Raw genomic sequence first — 13,157 nt, forward strand, 5'->3', positions numbered from 1 at the left:
AACTACTAATCTTGGAAAGCAAAACCTTCTGCCCAACTGACTCTTCTAACAGGGCCAATTCCTTAATTTATGGCATCCTTTCTTTATAAAACAGAGCAAACATAAATCATTATGGGCTCATTTTGAACTCTTGTATATGCTACATGACTATATTTACCTCATCTTTCAATGTTTCCTCAGCTTATTTATGCCAAAAACTAGAAGCTAAAGTTAGAATTTCATTTATATTTTTCCCCTTAACACAAATTGTGTGTGGGTGTATGGGCATGTCCATGAACAAGTGGATACTGTCTTCTGACAGATTACTTTCTTCCATGCTAATGGCACCTGGCATATACTAAGCACTCACCGAAGGTCAGCTCCCACTGCTGTCATATCCTACCTTGCTATGTGGTGGGACAGGTAGGAGGCAGGGCAGATATTCTTCTATCCGGACATCTACCGAGTCTCACTGCCCATCCCAGCCTCCCCTGCTCCTCCCCTCCCTCCCTCACTGCCTCCCACAGCACCTCTGAGGGCTCCCTGGAGTATAAAATCACCAAATGTTTATAAATGTAGTATTTTAACATTGGGTAAATATCCTTATCTTAATCCCTTCTATCCGAAATGATTGTAGTCTGGGAAACCATTCTGAAATTTCATGGACATTTTCCTAATTAGAAAGATAAAAGGTAAAGAGCTTCAGGAACTATTTACATGTTGAAACAAGCTTTTCTGCTGCCATCAAGTTGTGAGTGGTAAAAAAGTTGGGGAGGAAGTATCCTCTGATAGCCACTAGGTGGCACCCTAATCCTGGACACTTAATTACGTCTGCAGGGAGACAGGAGGTGGTAAGGAAAAGTGGGTGTAGTAAGTGCCCAAGGCTGGAGTTCCTAGTTTGGGCAACTATGGGCAACTGCCTCCATATATAGCTTCTTATGTGAAACTATCATTTCATCTAAGTTCTTTAAATTATAAGTTTCTCAAAGAGAGAACAACTTCTACACCCACCCACTGCAGACCCACAACAGACATTTCTTTAACCTGATGGAGAAATAAAGGTTTGTTATTTTTAAGCCAGAGGTTTCAGGATGTTTGTTTACTATAGCATTATCTAGAATAATGGATCGATATACCTATACATGGTGGCATAAGGTTAGGGGAAAAACATGCCAACTAATATAAATGAAAAATAAACTCATTCCAGTAATTAGACAACTCAAGAATTTTCTAAAACTAAAATCAGTTCCAGAGTTGTTTGTTTAATCTACTGAAGTGCCTACTTTAGGAATAAAACAGGCCAAAGGGTACTATCCTTTAAAAGAGCAGGTGCATAAGGTAATTTCAGGGAAGTCACTAAAATGGGCATCAATACAGTATTACAATAATTTACTGTTACCTTGAATGTGCCTTGAATAGAGGTTTGAGGGAACAGAGTCCAGGTAGGACAATATGCTGTTCTCACCCCACCCGCACTGTCCTTCCTGTCGGAACAAACACCCTGGTCAGCCTTCAAGGATCTGTACAGGCTCTTAGTCTTTGAAAACTTCTCTCATGTCTCTAATCCACATAGACCTTTCCTGACTCTAAATGCCAACCCGAAGCCTCTGCTACTCTGCTCGATACCTAATATTACACTGTCTTGTCTTGCTGCTTGAATACTTCACATGCACACATACTATCTCCAAAACATGATTCTAAGTAGCTTGAAGATAAGTCCATGTTCTCCACTTCTTTTGCACACTCACTCAGCAACCAGTAGTACTGAATCATAAACCAAATGGTAGAATGTACTTGAGAGCTTTGGGAAGATTTTTCCACATGCTCTAACATATGTTAAAGAAGTGAACAAAAAATCAAAAAACAAGTGAAAACTCCACTATGAGTAAAAATGTCTGAAAATACAGAAAGATTTAGAGTGAGCTAAAAATAAAGACCAAAGGATAATCTCATTTCCCAAAAGGTGAATTCTGTGTCCATCATGTACAAAAATTCTACAGATAAAGGGTTATTAATCACATCAAACTAGAAAGCTTTTAATAGAAAAGACTTATTTGTAAAACTATAGGCCACATAAAAGTTTTAATGAATTCAAATCTATTGTTCTGCAACTGCAACTACACTCAACCCTACTTCTCCTCCTTGGGAGTGAGGAGATTCTGGTTTTGCTCTAAACAGAACGATAAATGCAAAGTTGTATGTATATGACTATGGTACCAAAACCCAAAGTGACTTCTTAGAATAATCACACTGCTCAAACATTTCCCTTTATATTCCAGGCCATGGTACACGGCAGGTATGTTCTCAGTCACAGCATTTCTTCTTGCTCATGCCTTCCACAAGCATTTCTGGAGTGGCCCCCTAGGTGCCAGGCCCTGTGGTAATCATGAGGGGTACACAAGTGAACAAGCAGTGCCTGTCCTGGGCACTCGTGCCCAGGCAGGGTCTGAAGGACAGAACCGAGCCCTGGGTGACTCGGAGGCCACAGGCCTACCTCAAGTCCTCCTGGAGGACCCTGGGAGGGCAAAACGGTCCAGCTCGTTTAGGTCCTGAAGTCCAGTGTCCAATAGCCCTCTTCTCCCACATGCCACAAAGCACCTCTAACATAACATGCCCTAAGCTAAGCTCTGGATTTCCTTTCCAAAAAACTTGCTTCTCCCATGGAGGCTCCAAATGTGGTTAAAGCCATCACTTCCATCTTCACTAGTAACATCCACTTCCCCTTTCATTTTTCCTTCCCTCTCACCAATGGCTAATAAGTCACTAGGTCATGCTGAGGATTTCTTGCAGATGTTTTTGGAACCATTCTCATCACTGGCACCATTGCCAAGGCACTTGCTGAACCTGAACATCTTGCTGGGCTATAGCCACAGTGGCTGAACTGGTTTTTTGCACAGCCTCATCTTGCTTAATCTCTGCCTACCATACCTTCACCTATTACATTCCTTAGAAACAGATTAAGTGCTCCTGGTTGCCCCCTGTCTCCAGGATAAAGTTCAGGCACCTTAACAGGAGATCTTTCTCAATCTGGCCTCAATCTCTTTTCCCTTTTCTCAGCACCAGCAAAATCCCTGCCTGGTTTCTAGCCTCCGGGAACCAGCTGCCTTGGTTTTCAGGAAATCATTGACTTATAGGCCTCCAGTCCTTTGTTCAAGCCGTTCCCTACTGTTGGAATGGTCTTTCCCCCTCCCTTCTCTGCCAGGAGAACGGCTGCTGTGTTCAGGGCCCAGCTAAGATTCCTTCTATTCTCAAAGCCTTCCTTGCCCCAGTACAACTAAAGCCCAGGTGTTCCTACAACACTGTATAAACACTTACTTGGAAGTGATCACCCCCAAAAATTATTTAAATGCTTTTATTCACTCAGTGATCCTTAGCACACTCCCTGGCAAACAGTAGACATTTACTAAAAGCTCACACTCTAAATGGACTGGGAACCCAGTGACAGGAAACTTCATTCTCAAGGTATTCATAATAAAACCAGGAAGAGGAACCTACAGAAAAACAGTCACTTGAAGAATTGGCCTCAACTGCTGATACACTCCTCTTGTTCCCCTTTGTCATTTTCTCTTTAGCCTACAAAAACCAGAAGTTCTAATCCCTGAAATTGATCACAGGTGTTGGCATCAGGAAAATGACCTGTAATGAATGTTGTGGGTACTCAGCCTGACCCTCAGAGGGGGTGATAGCCTCCACAAAGACAAGTCTGGGAGTCCAAATAAAGCTCCAGCTGGGTGAATGAATGGTGGAAGGGGGTATCATCATGCACAGAGCACAGAGCTTGCTGGTACTCCTCGTCCAATTCAAGTTACTCCCCCGCCCTACTTCTACCTGCACACACCACTCCATACCCAAAATAGTTTGCTGAAGGGTTAACTGCTACTTGGATTGGCATTCTTTGGTGGCACACACCCATCCACCAACAGACACACCAAAAGCCGTCAGCACTGGTGAGCACCTACAGCAGCCGAAGAGCAGTGGGGTGGTCAAACCCGAGTGGAGGATGGAGATGTATCATGAACCTTCTTTCCTTTAAAAATGTATTACAGTTGGAATCATATAAACAGATTCAAGAATGTCATTCTTTCTGCATAAGGAAGTTGAGCTAACAGTCAGAAGTACAGCTACACGTGTCTATAATTCTCGAACCAATAGCTTGGAAGCCAAGAAGCTAAATAAACATCGGGGGAAACGAACGCTAATCTATGCTTTTATCTGTCCAAATCAGTACGAAAAATAAGTGACGGGAGAAAAACACATGCAGAACAGTGAAAAGAGGGATCCCTCCTTCCCACCACACACATAAATTGGCTACAAATGATCAGAGACTTAAACATAAGACTTGATACCATAAAACTCGTAGAAGAAAACAAAGGGAAGGATCTCCTCCATAGCAATCTTGGCAATGAGTTTCTGGACGTGATGCCAAAAGCACAAACAACAAAATAAAAAATCAATAAATGAGACTACATCAAACTCAACAACTTCTGCACAGCAAGAGAAACAATTAACAAAATGAAAAGAAAACCTAAAGAATGGGAGGAAATTTTTGCAAACCATATATTGGATAATGGGGTTAATATCCAAAATATGAAGACCTTATACAGCTTAACAACAACAAAATCCAATTTAAAAAGGAGAAATAAATAAATAAATAAACAATAAATTAGAATGAGCAGAACAAAGTAGACATTTTTTGAAAGAGAACATTAAAGTGGTCAGCAGACATGAAAAGATGTTCAGCATCACTCATCATCAAGGAAATACAAATCAAAACCATAATGAGATACCACCTCATACCTGTCAGAATGGCTACTATCAAGAAGTCAAGAGACAACAAGTGCTGGCAAGGACGTGGAGAAAATGGAACCCTTGTCCACTGTTGGTGGAAATGTAAATTGGTCCAACCACTATGGAAAACAATATGGAGGTTCCTTAAAAAATTAAAAATAAACCTACCATATGATGCAGCAATTCCACTTCTGGGCACATATCCAAAGGAAATGAAAACAGGATTTTGAAGAGACATCTGCACTCCCATGTTTATTACAGCATTATTCACAATAGCCACGATATGGAAACAACCAAAATGCCCATCAACAGGTGAACAGATTAAAGAAAAAAAAAAAAAAAAAGATGTAGTATATATACATAATGGAATATAATAATATTCCATTTGGCCGTGAGAGAGGAGGATATCCTGCTATCTGTTACAACATAGATGGACCTAACGCTTATTAAGGTACATTACACTAATAAGTGAGGCAAGTCAGAGAAAGACAAATTATATGTGGAGTCCAAAAAAGTCAAACTCATAAAAAACAGAGTAAAATGTATTTACCAGGGGATGGGGGACTGGGGAATAAGACCGATGTTTTAAAACACAAACTTTGCAATGAGTAATAAATAAGCCAGAGAGAGCTAATACACAGTATAATCAATATAGACAATACTGTGCTATAATTATGTAGTGATAAATACTGCTACCATGGCAATCATATTACAATACATAAATGTATTTAAAATAACATATCATAGGGGCACCTGGGTGGCTCAGTCGGTTAAGCGGACGATTCTTGGTTTCAGCTCAGGTCATGCATGATCTCACAGTTTGTGAGATTGGGCCCTGCATCAGGCTCTTTGCTAACAGCGTGAAGCCTGCCTGGGAGTCTCTCTTCCTCTCTCTCTGCCTCTCTCCTGCTCGCTCATTCTCTCTCAAAATAAACATTAAAAAAAAAAAGTAACGTGTTGTACACCTTAAATTTACACAGTGTTATGTCAAACTTTTTCAATTTAAACAAACAAAAAAACTTAGAGGAAGGAGGAATATCTATTTTTTTTTTAATTTCTTTTTTTTAACGTTTATTTATTTTTGAGACAGAGAGAGGCAGAGCATGAACGGGGGAGGGTCAGAGAGAGGGAGACACAGAATCTGAAACAGGCTCCAGGCTCTGAGCCCGACGCGGGGCTCGAACTCACGGACCGCGAGATCATGACCTGAGCCGAAGTCGGCCACTTAACTGACTGAGCCACCCAGGCGCCCCAGGAATATCTATTTTTAAATAACTGAAGATAAGTAATAATTCAACCCTGATCTAGCTGCACACTACCATATTTCCAGGTACCATAAAAAAAACTTAGGAAAATATGAAAAAAAGAAAGAATATAAATATCATTCCATTACCATCACACTTACAGAGGTGATGTAGTTTATCTTAAAACAGTGGTACATTTATGGAGAAAAGAAGTTAAAGGGAACTTTAGGAGTGGGGCAGGGTATAAAAAATATGGTCAAGACAGGAACTCAAGAACTCTCCAATCACTGCTCTCCCCCACCATTGCTTCCTCATCTCTACCCTTTCACCTCTAAATTGTTGAACGACATCAATAGAAGGAAGTAAGAATCAGGAACCTGACCGTGGCATAATTTAAAGAATGTTTCCTTGCAAAATCAAGAAAACCAGACCCTAAAAATTTCTGAGCCCAGAACTTTATGCCTTCTGTTCTAAGAAAAAGGCATTCATGTTTCATAACCCGGAATGTTTCTGACAGAACCGCAGGCGTCTTGACATAAGGTCAAAAGGAAAGAACACCCACACAATAGAGCAAGTGGCTTGAAAACAATAAATGTTAAGGAAAAGGCATGTCTTGGGTCAGCCTCCAGAGTCAACCCTAACAAATGGCATCAAAGCATTAAGAGTTAGGGATGCCTGGGTGGCTCAGTCAGTTGAGCATCCAACTTTGGCTCAGGTCATGATCTTGCGGTCTATGGGTTCGAGCACCATGTTGGGCTCTGTGCTGACAACTCAGAGCCTGGAGCCTGCTTCAGATTCTGTGTCTCTCTCTCTCTGCTCCTCCCCGACTCACACACTCTCTCTCTCTCTCTCAAAAATGAATACATGTTATAAAAAATTTTAGAAAAAAACCAAAAACATACAGAGTTAATGGGTACAAGTTCTAAATACGTTGGTGGCTCAATTAGCTACTAGTGAAGAAGGCTTTCGCGTTATCAAAATTCCAAGTATCTGATGCATCCTCCCTCTATGAGTGAAGGCTCTTAATAAAGGCTCAGGATGCAGTCCCTGTCTACTTACTGTGAGTTTGACCTGCCCTACTCCCTCCTCTGTGCTTCCATTTCCTTGCACTGTCAGCTCCACCAGGGCTTTTGTCTGTTTTGTCTACTGCTATACTCTCAGCAGGTGTAACAGCACCTGAGACACAGTGGGAGCTCATTTGTTAAACAAATGAATCATGTTTCTGTCTGGGAATCCAGTAAACCAAGTAAGACTCTGCAACTTTTGCCCAAATAAAAAGAGTAAGGATCTTCCATAAAGAAAGACAACACTGTGGCAGAATAGAGACCTGCTCTGCTTATGACTATCAGCTATGCTAGAATTCAAATGGACCACAGAGAACAGTCGGGCATTACATGAAATGTGTTATACTCACTGCTCAGTTCCTATGCTCTTACCAGTTTTATTTTAGAAGAAAGATTTTCTGGCAATTTTGTTTTTAGTTGATTTGTTTCCTTGAATGTCAGTGGAAATCCACTCAGGAAAGCCAAATCTTGCATTAGCACTAACCCAGGGACTTCTTTATCCGTGGTCTAAAATAAGAGACGGAAAAATACAACTCACTCTCCACACCATATGGCTGGTAAAAACTTACAGCTGGGAAAACTAGTAAAGATTTACTACATCTATCTACCAGCTTCAAAATCAGAACATTACAGTTACTTAAATCGGCACTCATTAATACTTGTAAGCTAGGCTAAGAGGAAAAGTATCAAAAACCCTCTCAAGGTAAAACAGCTTTATTACTTATACTTTTATTCTAACTTACTGTATAAATACAATTGATTTAAAATAACATACCAAATAGCCCCTCCAAACTGTCTGTTTGCTGTTTCCTTTAAACATTCCATTCTGGGCATCTTCAACTACAATAAAGAATACAATAAGCAAGCACATTCTTAATGAATACTACTATGATATCTGCCAGGACACTACAAAGCATTTTGAGACTGTATAGCAGACTGTTATATGGTCTCAAAAATAGGTAGCTGGGGAAACAAAATTAACCCATCCAACAAAAGGGGAATGATGTAATACCAGTGTGCAATTAAATGCTAAATTTTGCAGTGCTGTAGAAGAGATTCATACAGGCAGCAGAAACATGAAGATGACAGATTGAGAGAATCGCAGATGTAGGAGCAAACATCGACATATTTAATAAAAAAAAAAAAAAAGATTTATTTGGCGCAAGTAAAACATTTGGGAGTGGTGGGTACTAGGAAAAAGGGGTAACCAGAAGAAAGGCCCTTGAAAGCCAGGCCAATGGCATTATGATTAACATCAGGGAACCACTGTAGGTCCTAGGGTTCCCTCAAGGGTGACAATGAATTCCTAAAATTCATCAGGTAAGGCCAAATAGAGCAGATTAAGTTGGAGGGTGCAGAGGGGCGATGACACAGCCCAACTGGGAGAGGGTTCTAAAGAGACGGGGACAAATGAGATCATCAGCTTGCTGCTGTCATCTGGAGATCCCAAGGATCTTGGAAAACAGGAGAGGTCAGAAGGCTGTCATCTTCAAAATGGGCATGGAAAGCAGGGTCTGGCCTGTCAAGATAGCTGTCGATCCTGGGAAAGAGTTTCAGAGGTACCATAAAAATAGAACTGGTGAGCAATGAAAAAAATCAAAGCCTTTGCAGTATACTGTTAATCTTTAAAGGAAGCACTGAGCACTAAGAATTATGAGTTCATTACAAATAAATTTATCAGATATGCACCTGTCTCTTTCTGTCTCTCTCCTATGCTGGCAGATCAGAGAACTCTGAGAGATGTGGTATGTCATCTGTGCACAATTTCAGCAAGGTAGCTAATGACATCTCATGTCATCTCTATGGACATAACAGAGACTTAGCCTAGATCCTAAGTTCAGTGGATTATAACCAATTCTGACTGAAGACTGAAATTATGAAGCCACAATTAACCTAGAGAGAGGTTTCGAAGATCATACCATAGGTTTGTGTTGTTCAACAGTCTTTCAAGGTTTTGGAAAACATAGAAGGCATGCTTCTATGAAATGTGTGGATTTACATAAAGCCAACAGAGAAGTGATTATCCTGGATAACATACTAGGGGTTCCCCAAAGTTCTTATTTGGAGCAATGAGTGAGACCTAACAAAATGAAATCTGCTACAAAGGTTAAGACCTTTAAGCTGGTACCAAAAACCAACTACACGAGCATAAATTAAGAAGTATTGGAGCATTAGCATGGATTGTTTCTTTAGAAAGACAGGTGTTTTAGTCCAGGGCAAGTTCAGTAAGAGTCAACAATGTGCTGTGGCCATACTGAATTTCTACTGTAATTCTGTGCTTGCTTGCTTGCTTGCTTAATTTACTCACTCGTTTATTTAATAGAGAGAGGGTGCTGAGTGAGGGAGGGAGGGAGAGAGAGAGAGAGAGAGAGAGAGAGAGAGTTCCATGAAGGTCAGAGGGAGAGACAGGGAGAGAGGGAGAGAGGGAGAGAGGGGGGGAGAGAGGGAGAGGGAGAGGGAGAGAGAGAAGGAACTGGGGCTCACCAAAAGCGGGGCTCTATTCCCCACCATCAACCCATCAGGAAATCCTGTTAGGTTGACCTTCAATCCAACCTGTTCTCTCCACTACTCTGATCCAAGTCACCTTCCCTCTTGCCTGAATCTTGCCTGAATGATTCTATCTTTGCCTCTCCTCAGTTTATTCCCACCACAGCAGCCAGACTGCTCCTTTTGGAACATCAGTCAGATCATATCACTCCTGTACTCAAACCCTCTAATGACTGCTCACTGCACTCTGAGTTAAAGCCAAAGTCCTCACCATGGCTGCCATGGCAGACCCCCTATGTTCCCCATTACTTCTCTAGGCTTATCTCTTGCCCCTCTCCCTTGTTCACCCTATTCCAGCCACACCAGCCTCCCTGCCAGACACACTCCTGCCTCAGGGACTTTGCAGTGGCTATTCCACTTAAGTGAATCACTCCTTCCCCATATATTCATGTTGCTGGTCCTCCCACCTACTTTAAATTTTCACTCAAAAATCACCTTCTCAGTGAGTCTGCCCCTATCACTCGATTTCCCCTGCTCAATTTTTCTGTACACCAGTTGTCTCCTACAAACTATATAATTTATTTGTATGCTGTATTTGTCTGTCTCCTTCTGCCAAGAGGTAAACTCAATGAGGGCAAAGATTTTTGTCTCTCTCTTCACTGCTGCATTTTCAGCACTGAGAAAAGTACCTGGCACAGAGTATGCACTCAATAATAAATACTTACTGAATGAACAGACCCACTCTCTTTGCAGACTGAACCACAGTGGGAAAAAAAAGGTTCTATTCTGCTTGATACACTATAAAAGTAACAGAAACTAAAGCTCATTCTGAGAAGAACAAACTAGAACACAAGCCCCTAAGAGACAGCTAAAGGAGTAAGAATGAAAAGAAATGTCACATGGGAAAGGGAGTATATTACATTAGTTCTGTAAGATCCCAAAGGGTACAAATTTAACCAGCATGAGAAAGCTACAAGGAAACACTTTATAATTCCTTGTAAAGGTCAGTGTAGTCAAGAGGTAAAGTGATCTATCACAGGAGAAAATTCAATTCCTATAGATCAAAGGGAATAAGCTTAACTGGAAAAACCACTTTGCTGAGGAAACCCAGGCCCAGGCTACAGGGCTACACTGTGTGGCTGTTGAAGTACTGTCATCGGAGGGGCAGAAATGACGTATTTCATAAAGAGAAAAAAGTCAACAGTTTTTGATAATTAACTGAAAAGATGTTAAATGAGATAAATGGAACATCAAATGTGGAACAAATGTTTTATCGAGATCAGGGTCGGCATTCCATGGCCAAAACTTAACCACTGCCTGTTTTAGTACAGCCCCAAGTGAAGGACAGTTTTGACATCTTAACAAGGCTAAATGTTAAACACATATAAATGCCTACATAATATCCTCCATTTTGCCTCTTGGCCCATAAAGCCCAAAATGTTTATTATCTGATCCTTTAAGAAAGAATTTGGCAATCCTTCATCTAGATAATTGAGGATAAAGAATGTGTCTATGGCGCACTAGAAATATGAGCTCCGTGAAGGTAGGGATGTGTCTTTTTTGTTCTCTGTCATTTCCCTTTTTCCTGGAACAACCACAATGGCCCAACAAATCTTTACTCAACAAATGAGTAAGTAGGGCAGGCAAACAGAAACCCAGGTGGGAATTCAAAAACAATGTTTAGAAGACTATAGTTTAACACAGATTTTATTTATATCAAAATTTACAACCTCTTAAGTCTTTACTATGTTATAAAATTAGCAGAGGAAAAACCCAAGACTCTCTCCATAGATATTATAACTGAATTATTATAATTCTTAACATAATGCCATTCCTTTTTCTCTTCAGATGGAATGTTATCAGAGCACCTTAACTATAGTTACTTAAAGAACAAAGCTAGGGGTGACTGGGTAGCTTAGTCGGTTGGTTGAGAATCTGATTTCGGCTCAGGTCATGATCTCACAGTCCATGAGTTCAGCCCCGCATCAGGCTCCGTGCTGACAGTGTGGAGCCTGCTTGGGATTCTCTCTCCATCTCCCTCCCTCGCTGTCCCTCCCACACTCTCTCTCTCTCAAAATGAAATACATACATACATATATACATACATACATAACAAAGCTGAATTTAGCCAAACAAGAAAACAGATTAATTTGCTATAATTTGTCCAAGATTATCCCTTTACTTTCCCTATATATTTAAACTGTAACTTAAAAACAAAAATATTTTATACAAAACAGTTCAGAAACAAATCTATAGCATAAAGGGGACGATATCTATACTTAGAAAGGTTAACTTGGAAACCTGAATTTCCTTTCAAGTTACAAATGCCTCATTAAGTATCAGGAAGATAGTGTGATGTTAGATAATGTTCAGGACACAAATTGGTAAGTGATAAGGTTTCTGCTCGATTAAAAAATTAGATGAAAATACCATAAACTCCTGCACAACCAACAACTAAGTTGTGAGTCGGGTGACAAGTACAGGGATACAGAAAAGTCAAAATAAATAGAATCACTGTGAATGCACTGCTCGGGATCTTCATGGAGACAGAACTTGAGATGGGGTGGGAAAGAACAGGAGGAGATGGGCTAGGAGGGAAAGGGGACCAGGAGAGCAGCACCACGTGTGACGACAAGGGCAGCCTCGAGGAGATGCTGGAGGGCTGGAATGTGAGGAACAATGGGCAGAGTCAAGGCAATCAAAGCTGAGTCCTGAACACCAGGGAAAAGGATTCTCTATCGTGTGAAAAACAAATACTACTGTATTGTCTTCAAAAAAGGAGCGAACCAATAAAATCAGAGCTTTCTGGTTTATTTACAGTTATATGCAGGACAGACTAGAGAAGAACTTAACAGGTAGGTAGGCAGAGCAGCTAGGCGGCTATCACTGGAGCCTGTGTGAAGAAATTGGGTCTGGTGTGGGGGAGGTGAGATGAGTAAGAAAGGGGAGAATCATTTGCAGAAAGCAAAAGTAATAGGGTGAGGTCAATATACCGGTGATGGAGGATAAAAAGCAAGAACACATCGAAGATACTTCCAAAGATTTAAGCTGGGAGGTACGACACTGAAAGAATGGGAACTTGAGACTAGGCCTCAATGCTATAAAGGGAATGTGACAGCTTTCATTTTACACCAGTGGAAAACATAGAGCCTCTAAGGAGAGGGTCTCAGTGCAGAGGAAGCATGAGAGACAGCACACCAGAGGAGACACAGGCATGGGGCTCAGCAACTCAGTGGCCAAGTAGGAGGATAGGATCTAGGATATTGTTCTAGGCCGGAAATTACAATTTCAATTCTATTATCTAGCCAAATCAACTGTATAACCAGTTATTTCAGGACGTAAAGTAAGAATGTTCCAGGTATGTTCTGTCCATACTGTAGAAAACAACCTTGCTGAAGAGTTATATGGTGGTAATAATAATAATAATAATAATAATAATAATAATAATAAGCCTCCACAATGACTCAGAGGCTAGAGAATAAGGTTAATCTACGTATCAAAGTTAAGGTCCTGACCACAGCACAGAAAGACAAGTGTATTACACAGAGTAAAATGTATGCAATCCCTTTCTGAAGTTAGGGCTGAAATACAGAGG

General features: G+C 40.8%; 1 protein-coding gene across 3 annotated transcripts in view; it reads right to left on the minus strand.

Annotated features, from left to right (window-relative positions):
• Positions 1-13,157, minus strand: part of GNPTAB (N-acetylglucosamine-1-phosphate transferase subunits alpha and beta) — a 74,356-nt gene that overhangs the window by 25,100 nt on the left and 36,099 nt on the right. For 2 of the 3 annotated variants that reach the window (XM_047865977.1, XM_047865976.1), the window contains exons 6-7: positions 7,851-7,915; positions 7,448-7,582 (exon numbers count right to left, since the gene is read on the minus strand). The exons of the other annotated variant lie outside the window; for it this stretch is intronic. In XM_047865977.1, the coding sequence (XP_047721933.1) occupies positions 7,448-7,582; positions 7,851-7,915 (200 nt within the window). The remainder of the gene's footprint in view (positions 1-7,447; positions 7,583-7,850; positions 7,916-13,157) is intronic. 3 annotated transcript variants of the gene reach the window in all.

This window comes from Prionailurus viverrinus, chromosome B4 (assembly GCF_022837055.1).
Source record: "Prionailurus viverrinus isolate Anna chromosome B4, UM_Priviv_1.0, whole genome shotgun sequence".
Classification (NCBI taxonomy): domain Eukaryota; kingdom Metazoa; phylum Chordata; class Mammalia; order Carnivora; family Felidae; genus Prionailurus; species Prionailurus viverrinus.